This window comes from Bombina bombina, chromosome 4, assembly GCF_027579735.1.
Source record: "Bombina bombina isolate aBomBom1 chromosome 4, aBomBom1.pri, whole genome shotgun sequence".
Lineage (NCBI taxonomy): Eukaryota > Metazoa > Chordata > Amphibia > Anura > Bombinatoridae > Bombina > Bombina bombina.
Window position 1 is genome coordinate 794,769,029 of NC_069502.1, and position 20,082 is coordinate 794,789,110.

The 20,082-nt window shown below is 41.0% G+C and overlaps 1 protein-coding gene across 4 annotated transcripts in view; it reads right to left on the reverse strand.

Moving 5' to 3' along the window:
- LOC128656998 (gastrula zinc finger protein XlCGF57.1-like) overlaps positions 1-20,082 on the reverse strand; it is a 149,518-nt gene that overhangs the window by 48,340 nt on the left and 81,096 nt on the right. For all 4 annotated transcript variants that reach the window (XM_053711211.1, XM_053711213.1, XM_053711210.1 and 1 more), the window contains one exon: positions 15,559-15,666. In XM_053711211.1, coding sequence (XP_053567186.1) covers positions 15,559-15,666 — 108 coding nt within the window. The remainder of the gene's footprint in view (positions 1-15,558; positions 15,667-20,082) is intronic.

Below are 20,082 nucleotides of genomic sequence, written 5' to 3' on the forward strand. Positions count from 1 at the left end.
AATGGAATGAGAGGTGATAATTGGAGTGAGATACCATCTGAAAATTGTTTTAAGGCAATTTTCCTGCATGTCAGCACTCAACAGGCCTTTACTCGCATTATATATTAAGTTATTCCAGTCGGAAATATCAATTTCTGTATTGAGGTCGGCCTCCCATTTAAGCTGAAGGCTTGTTTTAGTGATTTGTGTGGAAGATTGAATTAGTTGATATAATTGTGAAATAGTTTTTCTAGGTCTGGATGAGGAGCTACAAATTATTTCTAAGGGAGTGAATTTGTGACCAGTCAATGAAGGTAGGTATTTATGTATGATGGAGGATATCTGAAGATATAGAAACCAATGTAATTTGGAAGGAGACAGTTTATCCTGAAGTTGTGTGTATGTCATTAATTTGCCTTTGTCTACTAAGTCTGCGATCCTATAAAGACCTCTGTTTTCCCACTTCTGTATAGCTGGGATCTGTTCTGAAGGTATGATTACTTTTAGGGGGGTCTTGAGGGATCTGTTAGGGAGAATTTTGAGAGACGAAACAAGAGTGGACCAAGCTTTGAGCATGTAATCTGTAATTGGGAATTTATTAAGTTTTTGGGTTTGAGCTCTATGTGGGTCCCACAGAGCCAGCTCTTGAGGATATAGTTTATTTATGTCTGACTCCAACGTGGTCCATCTTATCTCATCTTCCGTTTTGTTAAGGAGAGTAGTTTGCGCTAACCTAGCTGCTTGGAAGTAGTGTCTGAGATTTGGTGCGCCCAGGCCTCCCAGTTGCCTATGTCTCGTAAATATTGGTTTAGGAATTCTAGCTTTTTTAGTCCCTCTAATAAAATTGTTAATGCAAGCTTGGAGATTGTCTAGATCACAATTCGGGATGCCTATCGGTAGGGTCCGAAATAAATATAAAATCTTTGGTAACACAGACATTTTGATCGCAGATAGACGTCCAAACCAAGAAAATCTCAGTTTGCTCCATTTAGTGAGGTCCTGTTTGATTACTTTATAAATTGGAGGATAGTTGGTTTGGTAAAGTTCTGATGAGTGTTTTGTAAGGTTGATCCCTAGATATTTGAGATGATGTTTTACCCAATTAAACTCAAAGTTTAGTTCTATCAATTTTTTTGTGTGGTCTGGAATAGCAAGAGGCATGGCTTCACATTTTTCAAGGTTCACTTTGTAACCAGATATAGTGGAGAAGTTCCTAAGGGTGTTGTATAAATTTGGCAGAGATATAAGGGGTTTGGTTAGGGAGAGCAAAACGTCATCTGCAAAAAGAGTGAGTTTGTAAACCGATTGTCCTATTTTAATACCCGTAATGTCTGGGGAGTTCCTAATGTGTTGCGCCAGGGGCTCTAGGCAAACAGCAAAAAGGAGAGGGGATAAAGGACAACCCTGTCTCGTCCCATTTAAGACCGCAAATCTGTCAGATTGGTGTCCCATTGCCTTAACGCATGCCGAGGGATATGAATATATACTCTGGATCGCTGTAATAAAAGAACCCCTAAAGCCCATGGTATGTAGTACAGCTTGCATGTACTCCCAGTCGACCCTGTCAAACGCCTTCTCTGCGTCCAGGGATAACAACAGAGAAGGCGTTTTAGAAATATGCAAATAATCTATTAATGATATCATCCTTCTGATATTATCTGGAGCTTCCCTATTTTTAATGAAGCCAACCTGGTCTGGGTGAATTAGTTTTGGGAGCAAGTGTTTTAATCGGTTGGCCAGAATTTTGGTAAAAATTTTTAAATCTTGGTTAATGAGGGAAATTGGTCTATAATTATGACAGAGGGACCTGTCCTTGCCCGGCTTAGGGAGGACTATAATTTTGGCATCTAAAAGTTCTGAGGGAATAGTATGTCCTTGAAGTATATGATTGCTAAATTTGACTAGGTGAGGTATGAGAAAGGATTTAAATAGTTTATAGTACTCGCCTGAAAAGCCATCTGGGCCCGCTGCTTTACCAGGTTTCAGATCTTGGATAACTCTCTCTACCTCACTTGCACTGATGTCTGAGTTAAGAGTTGCCAAATCTTGTTGGTCAATTTGGGGCAGAGTGGCTTCCTCCAGAAATCTATTCAGGAGACAGGAAGTTTGTTCCGATTTGGAAACTTTCTTGCCATTGTATAAAGAACTATAATAGTTGGCAAAAGTGTCTACAATTACTTTTGGGTGGGATGTAGATTCACATGCATTTATGCGTAAGAAGGGAATGGAAATATCTTTGATCCTATCTCTAATTTTATTGGCTAGATAACGATCTGGTTTATTGGCGTATATATAGTATTTGGTTTGTAGTCTTAATCCGGCTCTAAGTGACTGGTCATTTAATAATTTATCTAGTTTTTGGCGTTGATTTTGCAATGTTTTATATACCTTGGGTGAGCAGGTAAGTCTATGTTGTTTCTCTAGTGTAGCTATCTCCTTGTGTAGTGTCTGTAATAGTAACTGTGTTTCCCTTTTTGATTTTGACTTTAGTTGGATTAGGAAACCTCTTAACACCGATTTATGGGCTGCCCAAATCTGAATCGGGTTATCGATGGAATCTGTATTAATATTCCAGAATTCCATCATCTGTTTGAAAATACGATCTTTATGTTGGGGATTTTTCATAAGTGTGGGGTCATAAGTCCAGCTTCTTGCATTGTTTGGGGGAAGAAGCCCTGTTATTTTAGCTACTATTATGGAATGATCAGACCACACACAAGGATGAATGGAGGAGGATACCAGATTGGAAATTAGGGTTTGGCTCAGGAAAATGTAATCTAGCTTGAAATATTTTCGGTGTGCTGTTGAGTAGAAAGTGTGATCTGAAGTGATGCCATATAGCGCAGTCCAAGAGTCAAGTACATTATGTCCTTCCAGAGTACTGGAAATAGATTTAGTTTTTCTGTTGTTTCTAATTTGTGATTGTGTGGGTCGGATTTGTGACTGAGGAAATTTCATGTAGAGGGAGACATTAAAGTCTCCTGCTAGAAATATTCTAGCCGAGTTCCAGTTTGTGAGAAGGTGTGAGATTTTATTAATGAATTTGTCTTGCTTTTCGTTTGGGGCATAGATGTTGCAAAAAATAATTTCCACTTCGTTAATGTGGCCCTTAATGATTAGGTATCTGCCCTCTTTATCTATTATGGATTCTTTGTGAATAAAATTTAAGGAGGAGTGGAGAAGGATAGAAACCCCTCTCTTCTTTTTATCTGTAGTAGAATGAAAGTGTGTTGGGTATTGATTCGTCCAGTATTTGGGAATATGATTAGACTCAAAATGAGTTTCTTGTAAGAAAATGACGTTAGCACCCAAGCGTGTGTATTGAGATAAGGCTTTCCTACGTTTTGCATCTGAATTTAGACCTCTTGCGTTATGGGAGAGTAGAACTATATTAGTCGGAGTCATTAGTGTGTGACAAATGGAATTGTTTGATTATTAATTGTAAGGAATAGTGATGAAGTGTATTGTGTTTGCAAGAGCTCACCAGCCTCTAGTAACGAATCACCTCTCTGAAAAAGCACTCTCATCCGTTGGGTTACTGGGTGTGTCTGTGGTCCACTTGGGGAAGGCACAAGGGGAGAGAAGAGAAGGATAAGTAGAATGAATAACTGTAGGGTAGAAAAAGTAAAGACGTTAGAGAAGAATAACTTAAACAAAAGAAATATAAAATAAAAAATAACATATTGAGGTTTCTGAAATAACATCAATTAGTTCTGGGGGAACCTATAGAACAGAGGAGTTGCCAACTAACTCCATTTTTAAAACATAGGGGGAAACTAGCTGTAAGGTAAAGTACCATTAATATTGTTAGATATTAACTATTAACCACTCTCCCCTACCAAAGCCAACAACAATAACTGTATATGATCTTTAGAAATACAACATTTGGATAAACCTACTATGTTGTGAGATAACAATATAAACTTAGTAAAAACTAAATTAGACATTTTCTTGTAAGAGTTCTTAAGCTCGACCCATTGTCTCAGGAGATTTTCCTAGTCTCTGTAGGTACACTGCAACCTGTAAGAGAGGGGAAAATAGAAAAAAACAAGGAGATACACAAAACTTCACTGTGAGTCTTTCACTTATTCTTCTGTCGTCTCCTCGGGGCTCTAGTCCATTGTGACTTCTGAGACTTAAGTTTCGCCTGTTGAGCTGTTAGAGTCTCCTCCATCTGTGATTTCTCTGGCAGGTTTGGTGTTTCCAGATCCAGTGCTTCACATATATCGGATATCCCATTAACATCTCTGATTGTGAGGATTTTATTGTCCTTAGAGATATGTAGAGCAAAGGGGTAACCCCATCTGTACTGGATGCCATGTTTTCGAAGCAGAGAGGTGAGAGGACGCAAAGTCCCCCTCCGTTGGAGTGTCCTAGTGCTCAAGTCCTGATAGAAATGTACAACGTTTCCTTGAAACTTGAAAGTTGGTTGTTTAGCAGCCTCTTTGAGAATCTTATCCTTCTCTGGGAATCTCAGGAATGCCACTATAACATCTCGAGGTGGGTTGTCAGCTTTGGGTTTGGGTCTAAGAGCCCTATGTGCTCTCTCAATCTCTATTTCCGTTGACTGATCTACCCCTGTTATTGCACAGAACAATTGATGTAAATATGAAGGCAATTCAGCTGCCGTAATCGATTCAGGAATTCCTTTAAGACGGATGTTACTTCTTCGACTCCTGTTTTCCATATCTTCGATCTTGTCCAGCAAATCGGTTACTACCTGCTGTTGCTCTGATACTTGTTGGACTGTCATTTCAACATCCTCTACCAGGTTGTCTCTATTTTCCTCCAGTGTTTCTACTCTGGAACCTAGGTCCTTAATTTCTTGTTTGATATCATTCAGACTTGTCGTCATGAAGGTGTGCATGGAATCCAATTTCTCCCAGAGTTTATCAAAACTATTAGTAATATCTTGTTTGGAGACAAGTAGATGTAGGTCCGCTTTAGTTAGTGGAGTGGAGTCGACAAAAGAATCCTGCATGGAAGGCTTCATTGTATTGATTTCTGCCATTTCTTTGTTGGCATCTGGGGTTTTATCTCCCTGGGATGGTTTAAAATATGAGTTGACAGATGCAGATTTCCCTGGCTTGTCTGATTTATTTGGTTTCTTGGAGGCCATGTTAATGCTCTAAAATAGTCTCAGGAGGTAGGGTTAATTCCCTAAAAAATATTACTCCAGCAATAGTGAGAGTATTGATATATTTAATCTTCTGAGGTTTTAATAGAAAAAGTCCTTTTGGGTGTGCTTTCGTAATCATCCAGCAGGTGGCGCTGTTGTATAGGAATAGGTGTATCTCTATGAACTGATTTTCAACTACATTAAAAAAACATGTCCCAGTTTACAAAACAATATAGTTTCCCAAATACAAGACCCTTCATGTAGAATGTTGAGAGGGGAGTAGGAATATTGCAATTTGTTCACCTCTAAAAAAAAAGTGGTAGTACAGATCTCATTCTTTGCACTTTTAAGAAGCTAATTCTTCCTAAAATGCCATTGTGTTCTCAGGCTTTATCTAGCCACATGGGAGATTTCTAATAACTTAGTGATTTCCAGGATTTGTAATTTGGACCTGAAGGTTTCTGTCTTAAAGATTAATGTCCTGGCCAGTATTTTATAGTGTGGCAATGTGTGTTAGGCTCCATTTCTGTGCTGCATCATGTAATGTTTTTTCAGGTCTGTAAAGGTTTGACCAGATCTATATGGCCATTACTCACGACTGAGCCCTTTCCCACAGGGTGGATGATGGTCTGGCTGATGATGACAGTTATCCACAGCCTGTTTTCTGCAGTTTCAGCCCCTGTGGTGTTCCCAGCAGCTTCACATAACTTTTGAGCTGAGATGTACCCTCTGGATCCTTGATGGAGAGGAGTAGTGGCTGATCTCCCTGTTCTGGTATACAGAGCTCTAAGCTAAGGCATCCATCTTGGAGCCCTGTCAGACTCCGCCCCCGGAAGCCTTTTCTTAAGATGAAAAATATCCAAACTCGGCTAAATGTTGCAAAAACACATCTGAAGTCTCCCAAAAGCATGTGGGAAAAGGTGTTCTGGTCTGATGAAACCAAGGTTGAACTTTTTAGCCATAATTCTAAAAGATATGTTTGGCGCAAAAAAAACACTGCACATCACCAAAAGAACACCATACCCACAGTGAAGCATGGTGGTGGCAGCATCATTCTTTGGGGCTGGTTTTCTTCAGCTGGAACTGGGGTCTTAGTCAAGGTAGAGGGAATTATGAACAGTTTTAAATAGCAGTCAATATTGGCACAAAACCTTCAGGCTTCTGCTAGAAAGCTGAACATGAAGAGGAACTTCCTCTTTCATCATGACAACGACCCAAAGCATACATCCAAATCAACAAAGGAATGGCTTCCCCAGAAGAAGATTAAAGTTTTGGAATGGCCCAGCCAGAGCCCAGACCTAAATCCAATCGAAAATCTGTGGAGTGATCTGAAGAGGGCTGTGCACAGGAGATGCCCTCACAATCTGACAGATTTGGAGTTTTTTGCAAAGAGTGGACAAATCTTGCCAAGTCAAGATGTGTCATGCTGATAGACTAATAACCAAAAAGACTGAGTGCTGTAATAAAATCAAAAAGTGCTTCCACAAAGTATTAGTTTACCATATTTTTTTTAATTTTTTTTTTCTTCCCTTTACCTAAAATATTTCAGTTTGTTTTTCAACTGAGTTGTACAGTTTATAGGTCACATTAAAGGTGGAAAAAGTTCTGAAATGATTTATCTTTGTCTCATTTTTTTACATCACAGAAACCTGACATTTTAACAGGGGTGTGTAGACTTTTTATATCCACTGTATAATAATGTTAAAAAAATGACATCACATAAGCAACCACTTGTAAGCAGGCACTGTTGTGCAACAAATTATATGCTGATACTAGCCAAGTGGATATTACTGAAAGCTAATTATTGCCGCAAGTATTAAAAATGAAGAGCTCTCACCAGCCCACTCCCCTTTGCCTGACAGGTTTCACCGGATCCCTCAGCTTTATCATAAGGTCCACGGCTGCTTTTTATGACGTCAGTAATAAAAAAAAGTCATGGGCATTAGACTGTAAAGATATACATTTGGATCTCTTTTGGTAATCTGTAATTATATTAAACAGAGACATTACATGCTGTGACTTTAATAGTAGTTTATGAGAACAATTACTCTGCAATGTGGCAAATATAAAGAACACCATAACAAAACTGTTGAGTCACGTGACATTGTGAATAGAATTCAGCAATTATAACATCTTATTCTGTAATAGAATCAGAGGGAGGCCATACTGCAAATCACATACTGGGCAGAGGGCCTATTTAATATAGTAACATAATAGTAGAGTTACATTAAACTGCTACTTTTTTCAACTGCAGTTTCTCTTCCTATCTTAAAGTGAAGGTAAAATTACCTTGATGTCAATCTAGAATATCAATCTTTCTTTGAAATCAGTATAACTTTCATTCATCACTTTTTTCAATTTGACTGTAAATAAAGTTATTGCCGTTTTAAATCACTTATTGAAGGTCCGCAAATTAAACCCGTTATTTTTTTTTTATTATTTATATATATATATTTTTTTTTAAGTCTTTATTTGATTCAACTGAACATACAAATTATACAATAAAGGTGCGTAACAGACATCGAGATTAATACCCAACAAATTATTTTCCATAGTTTTACACATGTAAATGGTTACATCCTCTGAAGTCCTATGTGTCCAGTTTGGTCTCCTCGTTGTCAAGCATAGACCACTTAAGGGTCCCATAGTATATATTACAAGTGACCTTTCAATGTCCATTTTTAATGCAGTTTTAGTCATGAAACAAATGTGGTGTATCAACCAACAATAGTGGAACATATACAACTCAGTAACATGAACTATGGACCGTTTATTTTCTATATCTCTTTTTTTTTTTAGATATCCTCTGGGCCGCCGCCCCTTCCAGAATTTTTTATTTTTTTTAAATGAGGGAGGGTGGAGGGAGGGAGAAAATAAGGGGGGGATAGCTCATCAATGAGGTGAGGGAAGATGGGGGGGGGAGCGTCAAGAACTGTGACGTAAAAGTCCCACCAGGCAATGTGATAGGGTCTACTCCTGTTTCCTGATCATCAGCATCCTTTCATGTGTTTCAACTGTGTTATTTCTAATATAATGATATCTTTCTAACTGTAGAAGTGTCTCAACCTGTTTCACCCATTCCCCAAATGTAGGGATCTTATCAGTTTTCCAGTATCTAGGGATTAGCATTTTTGCGCTACTAATCATTGACAGCAGTAATTTTCATTTTGCCAATTCCTTTAGTTTGGGGAGCCCCGTGAAAAGTAGTATTTTTGGGTCTCTAGGAACTATGGTCCCCAAGACTTTACAGATATGTGTTATTATATCCATCCAGAATTGTTGGATGCTTGGGCAGCTCCACCAGACATGTTGCATGGTGCCCTCATCCGCGCAGCCCCTCCAGCACTTTCCCGTGGAGTTAGGATAAATTACCTTTAACCTTGCCGGTGTCAAGTACCACCGTGCCAGGAATTTGAAATTGGTTTCCTGCACTTGGGCTGAGACTGATGCTATTTTGTTATTGAGGAATATTGACTTCCAAAGTTTTAGTGTCAGTCCCAGTGTAAGTTCCCTGTTCCATATGCTCTAGTGTATTTTGGTAAGAGATCCTCGTCTGTTATTTGTAGTCTCTTATACAAAATTGATATTAAATGTGAGGGTGTCTGATTTGCCAGGCATAATTTTTCAAATGCAGTGACTGTCCTGAGAAGCGATGCTTTATGTTTATGGGTGTTAATGTAGTGGCGTATCTGTGCGTATGTCATCCATGTCATGGAGGGGACCATTTCTAGTACCTCTCCCAGTTCTTTTAATTTGTGGTGTTGGGGCTGCGTCAGGTGGAATATTGTGCTTTCTTTTATGTGTTGACCGTCGCGTTCATGTCGTTTTTTTAAGTTCAATTTCAAGTCAGGATTACCTAAGTATGGGTCATATCAGTGATATCAGATATCATTGGTGATATCAGTGTCGAGATGTGGGTGGATGTGTGTATAATCTTATCCCATGTCGCGAAAAGTTCCTCCAACAGAGGATAGTCCCTTATCAGTGTAGGTCTTTCTTTTTTCGGTACCCACGCGAGGTGACCGGAATTGTTCCCATGCAATATAGATCTGTCTATCTGGATCCAATGTTTTTTAGAATCGTTGACACACCATTCGACAAGCCTCTGCAAGATAACGGCCCGCCTATATGTCTGCAAGTTTGGAATTCCCAGCCCCCCTCTCTCCCTGTGCAGATATAAAGGTCTGCTTAGCTATCCTTGGTTTTATCCCATTCCAAATTTATGCTTCTATTGCATTCTGTAATTTTGTTAAATGATCCATGGGAAGCGGGATGGGAAGAGTCTGCTGTACATAGAGAATTCTAGGTAGAATGTTCATCTTTATTACGCCAACTCTCCCTAGCCATGATAAAGTTTTGCTTTTCCAGCATGAGAGGTCCCTGATTATTGCTTCCTCTAGGTGTTTATAATTGTCCTTAAATAGTGTATCTGTGTGTGCTGAAAGGTATATGGCAAGGTATTTCATCCTATCTTTTTGCAATTTTAATGGGCAGTTTAATAATATCTGCTGAATCTTGTCTTCTGGTACTGTAATGTACAAAAACTCGGATTTGCTGACATTTAATTGAAAATTAGAATGTGTACCATATTCTTTAAAGATCTGCAAAGCTTGTGGGAGGGACACTTCCGTGTTTGTAAGTGTAAGCAAAACATTGTCCGCGTACATCGCCACTTTGTGTTCTATGGGGCCTAGTGTAATGCCTAAGATCTGTGTACATTGGCAAACTTTTAGAGCCAGGATCTCAATGGATAATGCAAATAAAATTGGGGAGAGGGGGCAGCCCTGTCTTGTTCCATTCGAAATCCAGCCATCCATTTACCTTTACTTTCGCAGTCAGTGTAGTATATAGAGCAAAGATCATCTCTATAAAGAGTTGGCCAAAGCCCATTTTCGACAGGGTGACCCCCTAAGAAGGGCCAACTCACCCTGTCGAAAGCTTTCTCAGTATCTGTGGAGGTGAGTGTTAGTGGTATCCCAAGCTTTTGTGCATGTGAGACAAGCTGTAGCACTCTTAATGTGTTGTCTCTTGCCTCCCGCCCCGGGACAAAGCCCACTTGATCTGGATTTATTAATTTAGGGAGTACTTTGTTTATGCGTGTGGCCAAAATTTTTGCATATATCTTTATATATGAGTTAAGTAATGAAATTGGACGGAGATTCTCTGGTCTATTGGGTAGCTTTCCGGTTTTTGGCAGCACCGTTATGTGCGCTTCAAGTAGGTTCTTAGTGAAACCACCTTCCTTTGGTAATGAGTTATACATATCAGCTAGATAAGGGGTTAATAATGTTGCAAATTGTTTATAATAGGACATACCGAACCCATCTGGCCCTGGGCTCTTGCCTGTCGGCATATCTTTGATCGCTTTTTTGATTTCTGCATGAGTTATGGGGGATTCTAATTGTTTCGCCTCATCTTGGTCTATAGTTATAATTTTAATACCTTCCATATATTTTTCAATTTCTGTCAGGTTGGTCTCTCTGTCTATGTTGGCGCTTATCTCAGTGCTGCTTGCCCTTAAGTTGTATAATGAGGAATAGTACAATCTCAGCGTCTTGGCTATACCCTGACTGTCTTTGTGTTGTTTCCCTTGTTTATCATATATGTGTGCGATGTGTGATTGGAATAGTTTCCTTTTTAAGGGCACTGGCCAGCATCGCTCCAGGTTTATTGCCGAATTCAAAGTATTGTTGTTGTAGATGTAGTGCTCTCATCTGCGCCTCCTTTAATTGGAGGTTGTGAAGTTCCTCTCTAACTTGTGATAGTGAGTTTAGAATAGTGGCCGCTGTTGCGTTCTTTGTATGCTCAGTTTCCCAATATGCTATTTGTGCCTTTAGCGAGTTACTGTATTGTCTGTTCTGTTTGCGCTGCTGTCCCTTAATTTTTATCATTACCCCTCTTATGACTGCTTTATGTGCCTCCCATACTGTTGACATCTTGGTGTGTCCTGTGTTATTAATTCTAAAATATTCTTGCAACTCTTTATCTATTTCCAATTTGTGTAGGGGATTTTGTAGTATATAGTCATCCAGTCGCCAAATGTAAGGGAGAATCGGCTTCTCGGGCCATGTAAAGTCGCATATAACCGGCGAATGATCAGACCATGTTCTTGGCAAGATTTCCGAATTGTATACCTGGGTTAGAGTGGCTGAATCTGTCATAATGTAATCTATTCTTGAATATGATTGGTGTGGATGCGAATAAAATGTAAATTCTTTATCTTTGGGATGTAATGTTCTCCATTGGGCCCATTTATCAAGCTCCGAACGGAGCTTGTGGGCCCGTTTCTGGCGAGTCTTCAGACTCACCAGAAACACAAATCATGAAGCAGAGGTCTAAAGACCGCTGCTCCATAACCCTGTCCGGCTGCTCTGAGCAGGCGGACAGGAATCGCCGGAAATCAACCCGATCGAGTACGATCGGGTTGATTGAAACCCCCCTGCTGGCGGCCGCGAGTCAGCAGGGGGCGGCGTTGCACCAGCAGCTCTTGTGAGCTGCTGGTGCAATGTTAAATGCGGAGAGCGTATCGCGCAACACCTTTGATAAATAGGGGCCCATGTGTCATGAGTGATTGCAGTTGGTGATTGATAGATTTAAGTACTCTCCCGGGCATGCTGGAGGAGCCGCTAGTTGTATCCATGGCCGGGTTTAGAGGTGCGTTAAAATCTCCGCCCAGGATTATTGTACCTTTGCTAAGTTCTAGTATCCTGTTTATAACTACCCTCAGTGCTTTGTGTTGCTGCTGGTTAGTCATGTAGATATTTACTAATGTTATTAATCTATTGTATAGGAGGCCTATCACCAATATGTATCTTCCTTCTTTATCTTTTTCCACGTTTGTTGGGTGAAATTGTAGTGCGTTCTTAATCAGAATGCCCACTCCTCCTGTCTTGGTTGATCCTGGGATAGGTAACACCTCTGATATCTAGCATGTATTAGTTTGGGTTCCCTACCTTTCTTAAAATGCGTTTCCTGAACAAATGTTATATCCCCCTCCTGCCTGCTCAAATCCCTAAACACCACTGAGCGTTTTTCCGGGTTGTTGAGACCTTTGGCGTTAATGGTAATGAGACGTATCCTATGCAAGTGTGATGTAGTGCTCTGGTTGGGCATTCTAGCAGTCTGCGTTTAAATGTTTCCGCAAGGACCTGTTTGCCTGTATGATTGGATCTATGAGGAGTAAGAGGTTGGGGGAGGTGAGGATGGAGAGTAAAGGGGTCTAAAAAATTGCATAGTGGCGTATTACAAAGCAAAAATCGCTGTGGCCTTTCAAGCATACCTAATTATAAGTCATTTAACAACAATAATCACATTTCTCTTCAAACTTTTCCTAACACAATGTTATATACTAAGCAATAAAAGTCTTCCACAATCTATATTTTGCATATATTGTGCATAACCTAAATAACAATGATAAACAACCAAACCAATCGAGATCGGTAACTGTACACCGACTTTACCTATCCGTTGCGAGGTAGCCTTTTTACCATGTCCATATTCTAAGACTTATGGGGAAGGGCGGTCCACGCCCTCTCTTGCGCCAAGAAGAGAAAAGTAATGGATGTCCGTCTGTGAATAAGTATATTACTTGAGGTCTCCTCTGTTGTTCTTCATCTCAGTTGGTGTTGTTGAAGGTATCAGCTTGATCTCTTGGTGGTGTGATATTTATTTGTAAAGTCTCACAAAAACATAATTTATGCTTACCTGATAAATTCCTTTCTCCTGTAGTGTAGTCAGTCCACGGGTCATCCATTACTTATGGGATATTAACTCTTCCTGTTGGGGAGGAGTTAATATCCCATAAGTAATGGATGACCCGTGGACTGACTACACTTAACAGGAGAAAAGTCTTTAGATCATCCAATGTCCTGTATGTTGATGTTTTGTCGCCTTTCGTGGCTGTAATGCACACCGGAAATCCCCACCTGTATGGTATGTTTTCCTTCCTTAGCACTAGGGTGATAAACTGCAGTTCTCTTCTCTTTTGAAGAGTCGTGGGACTGATGTCCACAAATATTTGTGTTGAAATCCCTGCGTGGGTAAGCTGAGATTTTTGACGTGAGTGCCTAAGTATCTCTTCCTTGTCTTGGTGATTTAGGAATTTCACTATGACATCTCTTGGGGGAGCTTTGGCAGAGGGCTTAGCTCTCAAGGCTCTGTGTGCTCTTTCCATGACTATGTCTGGGGAGGTGTTGTTCCCTTTTCCCGTTCTGTACAGATCCTGCAGATATCCTGGTAGCGCCTTTGGCAATATGCTCTCTGGAACTCCTCTGATGCGGAGATTATTTCTGCGGCCTCCATTATCGAGGTCTTCTATTTTCTCTAACAGATTCTGAATAGTTTCCTCTTGGTTGTACATAAGCTGTGAAAGGTGGTGCACATCTTGAGTGGTTGTATTATGGCTTTCGTCCAGTATGTTTACTTTCTGGTCTATGCGTCTGATGTCTTTTTTTCTTTTCTTGGAACATGTTTTTCATGTCTGCCATAGCCGTGTTTATATCCTCTTTTGAAGCCAAGAGCTTTAAATCTTCTCTTGTTATATCTGTGGAGTGTGTGAGTGGCATGGGGGCAACAGGTGGAGTAGCATCTGTCTCTGTTGGAGCTGATGTATCTCTGGTATTATCCCCTTTAGCTTGTGGTGTCCCCTCCTCTGGTTTTAAATACTGACTTAGCATCCTTGATTTAGGCTGTAATTCCATTCTTTGGGATTTTTTGGTGGGCATATCTCTAATAAAGATTATTGTCCTCTACTACTGCCTCTGTCTTAAGTGTTATTAGACAGAAATGTCTGCTTTGTAATTGTCTGCAGTGTAAGGTGTGCAAACCTTTTATCTCCAAACCAGCTTCTGTATGTTTAGCCTGTGCACACTACTATAAGCTTTAGTTTTTGTGGCTATACACTCGATTATTTACTTTTGGTGTAGGGAGGGTGGTAAGAAAAGGCCAAGCATGCTATGCCATATAGAGAGAATAAGTATTGCAAGTATTTTATAGTTCCCTTTCTGCAAGAATTGTTAGCTGTTGCAGGTTGTACTTTTGCTCCGTATATTTCACACTCTATAACTTGTTCCGCTCCTCCCTATTACCAGTTTTATTTTATGTCTATGTCGCACTTATTATTTATTTATATTTTTTGCTTGCTTTTTTAGATTTAAGATTATCTCTTTGACCCCCTGCTCCCTTCACAACTCTCGATTAAGTGCAAATGCCTTCTTGTTACTGTTTTTGTGTTGTTTGTAAGATGTCCCCTCATGCGCTCGCTCCGTTACCTGAGATGTGATTTCTGTTTTGGGGCGAGATGAGGCTCTGTCTGTCTGCTTGCTTGTCTTGTGTGGATGTTCCCGCGTCGGGATCAGCATACGGACTCACCGCTGATTGCTCTAACGGGAAGTGTCGCCATTACTCCATGAGTATTTTCGTGAGCCTGGCCGCCTGGTCTTTCAAGCCTGTTGACGGTGCTGTCTGGCCTTCGGGTCCGCGGTTCTAGTTGCTTCCGCACCTTCAGCTTCTAATAGTGCTGTTGTGTAGACTTTACACCCGCTGCCTTTTACTTAAACATAGGGCTGGGAGATCAGGGCCTAGGAGCTATCTTAAGTGGCGGCCATCTCCGCCCCCATTTGTCCCCGTTATTTATTCTTATTTCTGTCTCGGACACGTTTTTTTAATTAGCCAATTAAAATCTGGCCGTTAGGCGGCCGTCACTCCACGTCATCTGCCTCCTAGATGATCTGCGCATGCACTGTAATTTTTTTTTTTGTCAGAACCCGTGCTCCCGTTTCGCTCATGCGTATTTGTATTATACGCGCTTGAGAGAGGATTTGCCATTTAGGGCATGCGCAGTAGGTAGTGAAATCGCTGATTTGCGCAGGCGCAGTTAAATGGAGCCTCGTGAATGCACTTTTCGGAGGCGTATAGAGCGGGTGGGACTGCTCTATACGTCACAGACCAGAAAAGAAGGAAATAGAGGATGGGAGGAGTCAAAAGAGAAAAAGGAGGGAATTATTAATATGTTTTATTTGCTAAATATAAAAGAAACAGAGATACAAACTTAGCGATTAGATTATGGAAATATTAACATATTCATTAGTGTTTTCAAAATGTTCAAACTTTACCTTCACTTTAATAATAAAGCAGCATAAATATAGATACAACATTGTATCTTTTACTACCTAGGTGTTTTGTTAGTTACACAATAAGGCTTGTACGAAACTACACTTGACGGTTAGCTGAATTATTCACAGAATTTTAATTATTTTTTCAATAAAGTTTTATTTTTTATTAACATGTATGTCAAACGCACAATATATGAGGAGGGATTAAAGAGTGCTTATATAGAATCTTTTTGTTCAGTGTTCTTAACTGCAATTGTAAACATCACACATACTCATCAGCACTCTGTGTACTTCAGACAAATGTACATTCACATGCGCCCCTTAGACACAAAACAAACGTGCACTCACCTGTACTGATATTGCCGCCGATTTCCTTATTCATAGCTTCTAGTCCACTCTTTACATACAGATCATTTGTTTGTTCAGCATTTAGTGCAACATCAGTCTTAATATCACCTGCATAAATCATATAAATATGGTCACATTTCAGCTTTTTAAGAACTACACAAGGAAATTGTAAAATCTGAATGCCACATATGTACACTCACCTGTGTCCCTCAAATACATCACACATGTATACTCACCTGTGCACTGTATCCCTCAAATGCATCACACATATACACTCACCTACTCTCCTCAGACACATCGCACATTCACCGGTGGACTGCATCCATCAGACACAACACTCACGTACACTCACCTGTGCCCAGCATCCCTCTGGAACATCATACAAGTACACTCACATGTGCTCTGCTTCCCTCACACACGTACTTTGCCCTGCATACCTCAGACACGTCACACACAATCAATCACCTTTGCCCTGTGTCCCACAGATATGTGACACACGTACACTCACCTTCTCCCTTCAGACACATCACACATACTCATAAGTGCCTTGCCTCCCTCAGACTGATGTACACTAACTTGTGCCCTGCGACCCTCAGAAATGCCACACACGTACACTCACCTGTGCCCTGAGTCCCTCAGACACGTAAAACAAAATTTATGCTTACCTGATAAATGTATTTATTTCCAGGCATGGAGAGTCCACGACTTGATTCCAATTACTAGTGGGATATTCACTCCTGGCAAGCAGGAGGAGGCAAAAAGCACCCCAGTAGAGCTGTTAAGTATCACTTCCCTTACCCATAACCCCTAGTCATTCGGCCGAAGGAAAACGGAAAAATAAGATAACACAAGGGTATAGAGGTGCCTGAGTACTAGACAAAAAAAACTGCTGTCTTAATTTGAATAAGGGTGGATCGTGGACACTCCATGCCCGGAAAACATAATTTATGCTTACCTGATAAATTGATTTCTCTTGTGATGTATCGAGTCCCTACAGGAAGTGGCAAAGAGAGCACCCACAGGAGAGCTGTCTATATAGCTCCCCCCTTAGCTCCACGCCCCAGTCATTCGATTGAAGGCTAGGAAGAAAAAGGAGAAACCATAGGGTGCAGTGGTGACTGAAAGTTTAAAAATAAAAATATATATGCCTGTCTTAAATAAACAGGGCGGGCCGTGGACTTGATACATCACAAGAGAAATAAATTTATCAGGTAAGCATAAATTATGTTTTCTCTTGTAAGATGTATTGAGTCCACGGACTCTTCCTTACTTGTGGGATACCAATACCAAAGCTTTAGGACACGGATGAAGGGAGGGACAAGACAGGGACCTTAAACGTAAGGCACCACTGCTTGTAGAACCTCTCTCCCAAAAATAGCCTCCGAAGAAGCAAAAGTATCAAATTTGGAAAATCTGGAAAAAGTATGAAGCGAAGACCAAGTCGCCGCATTACAAATCTGTTCAACAGAAGCCTCATTTTTAAAAGCCCATGTGGAAGCCACAGCTCTAGTAGAATGAGCAGTAATTCTTTCAGGAGGCTGCTGGCCAGCAGTCTCATAGGCCAAACGGATGATGCTTTTCAGCCAAAAGCAAAGAGAGGTAGCCGTAGCCTTTTGGCCTCTCTGATTACCAGAATAAACAACAAACAATGAAGATGTTTGTCGGAAATCTTTGGTTGCTTGTAAGTAGAACTTTAAAGCACGAACCACATCAAGATTGTGCAACAGAGGTTCCTTCTTTGATGAAGGATTAGGACACAGAGAAGGAAAAACAATCTATTGATTGATATTCTTATTAGAAACAACCTTAGGAAGAAAACCAGGTTTGGTACGCAAAACCACCTTATCTGCATGGAAAATAAGATAAGGGGAATCACACTGTAAAGCAGATAGCTCAGAAACTCTTCAAGCCGAAGAGATAGCAACTAAGAACAAAACTTTCCAAGATAGAAGCTTAATATGTATGGAATGCATAGGTTCAAACGGAACCCCTTGAAGAACTCTAAGGACTAAGTTTAGGCTCCAAGGCGGAGCAACAGGCTTAAATACAGGCTTAATTCTGACCAAAAGGTATTTATGTGTAGTGTGATAGGAGCGCCTAAAGGTGGATTCCTGCTGCTAAAAAAGTTCTTCCCTCAAAGAGAACTAAACTGTGGATAAAAGAGAAAAAACATAATTTATGCTTACCTGATAAATTTATTTCTCTTGTAGTGTATCCAGTCCACGGATCATCCATTACTTGTGGGATATTCTCCTTCCCAACAGGAAGTTGCAAGAGGATCACCCACAGCAGAGCTGCTATATAGCTCCTCCCCTAACTGTCATATCCAGTCATTTGACTGAAAACAAACGGAGAAAGGAGAAACCATAGGGTGCAGTGGTGACTGTAGTTTAATTAAAATTTAGACCTGCCTTAAAAGGAAAGGGCGGGCCGTGGACTGGATACACTACAAGAGAAATAAATTTATCAGGTAAGCATAAATTATGTTTTCTCTTGTTAAGTGTATCCAGTCCACGGATCATCCATTACTTGTGGGATACCAATACCAAAGCTAAAGTACACGGATCATGGGAGGGACAAGGCAGGATTAAGCGGAAGGAACCACTGCCTGAAGAACCTTCATCCCGAACACAGCTTCCGAAGAAGCAAAAGTATCAAATTTGTAAAATTTTGAAAAAGTGTGAAGCGAAGACCAACAGAGGCCTCATTTTTGAAGGCCCAGGTGGAAGCCACAGCTCTAGTAGAATGAGCTGTAATCCTTTCAGGGGGCTGCTGTCCAGCAGTCTCATAGGCTAGGCATATTACGCTCCGAAGCCAAAAGGAAAGAGAGGTTGCCGAAGCTTTTTGACCTCTCCTCTGTCCAGAGTAAACGACAAACAGGGAAGATGTTTGACGAAAATCTTTAGTAGCTTGTAAGTAAAACTTCTTTGAAGAAGGATTAGGGCACAACGATGGAACAACAATCTCTTGATTGATATTCTTGTTAGAAACCACCTTAGGTAAAAACCCAGGTTTGGTACGCAGAACTACCTTATCTGCATGAAAAATCAGATAAGGAGAATCACATTGTAAGGCAGATAGCTCAGAGACTCTCCGAGCCGAGGAGATAGCCATCAAAAACAGAACTTTCCAAGATAAAAGTTTAATATCAATGGAATGAAGGGGTTCAAACGGAACTCCTTGAAGAACCTTAAGAACCAAGTTTAAGCTCCACGGGGGAGCAACAGGTTTAAACACAGGCTTAATTCTAACCAAAGCCTGGCAAAATGCCTGGACGTCTGGAACCTCTGCCAGACGCTTGTGCAAAAGAATAGACAGAGCAGAAATCTGTCCCTTTAAGGAACTAGCTGATAATCCTTTGTCCAAGCCCTCTTGGAGAAAAGACAATATTCTAGGAATCCTAACCTTACTCCATGAGTAATTCTTGGATTCACACCAATAAAGATATTTACTCCATATCTTGTGGTAGATTTTCCTGGTGACAGGCTTTCGTGCCTGTATTAAAGTATCAATGACTGACTCGGAGAAGCCACGCTTTGATAGAATCAACCGTTCAATCAACATGCAGTCAGTCTCAGAGAAATTAGATTTGGATGATTGAAAGGACCTTGTATCAGAAGGTCCTGTCTTAGAGGCAGAGTCCATGGTGGAAAGGATGACATGTCCACTAGGTCTGCATACCAAGTCCTGCGTGGCCACGCAGGTGCTATCAGAATCACTGATGCTCTCTCCTGTTTGATTTTGGCAATCAGTCGAGGGAGCAGAGGAAACGGTGGAAACACATAAGCCAGGTTGAAGAACCAAGGCGCTGCTAGAGCATCTATCAGCGTCGCTTCTGGGTCCCTGGACCTGGATCCGTAACAAGGAAGCTTGGCGTTCTGGCGAGACGCCATGAGATCCAACTCTGGTTTGCCCCAACGATGAATCAACTGAGCAAACACCTCCGGTTGGAGTTCCCACTCCCCCGGATGGAAAGTCTGACGACTTAGAAAATCCGCCTCCCAGTTCTCCACGCCTGGGATGTGGATTGCTGACAGGTGGCAAGAGTGGTACTCTGCCCAGCAAATTATTTTTGAGACTTCTAACATCGCTAGGGAACTCCTGGTTCCCCCTTGATGGTTGATGTAAGCCACAGACGTGATGTTGTCCGACTGAAATCTGATGAACCTCAGTGTTGCTAACTGAGGCCAAGCCAGAAGAGCATTGAATATCGCTCTTAACTCCAGAATATTTATTGGAAGGAGTTTCTCCTCCTGAGTCCACGATCCCTGTGCCTTCAGGGAATTCCAGACTGCACCCCAACCTAGAAGGCTGGCATCTGTTGTTACAATTGTCCAATCTGGCCTGCGAAAGGTCATACCCTTGGACAGGTGTACCCGAGACAACCACCAGAGAAGAGAATCTCTGGTCTCTTGATCCAGATTTAGCAGAGGGGACAAATCTGTGTAATCCCCATTCCACTGACTCAGCATGCATAATTGCAGCGGTCTGAGATGAAAGCGCGCAAATGGCACTATGTCCATT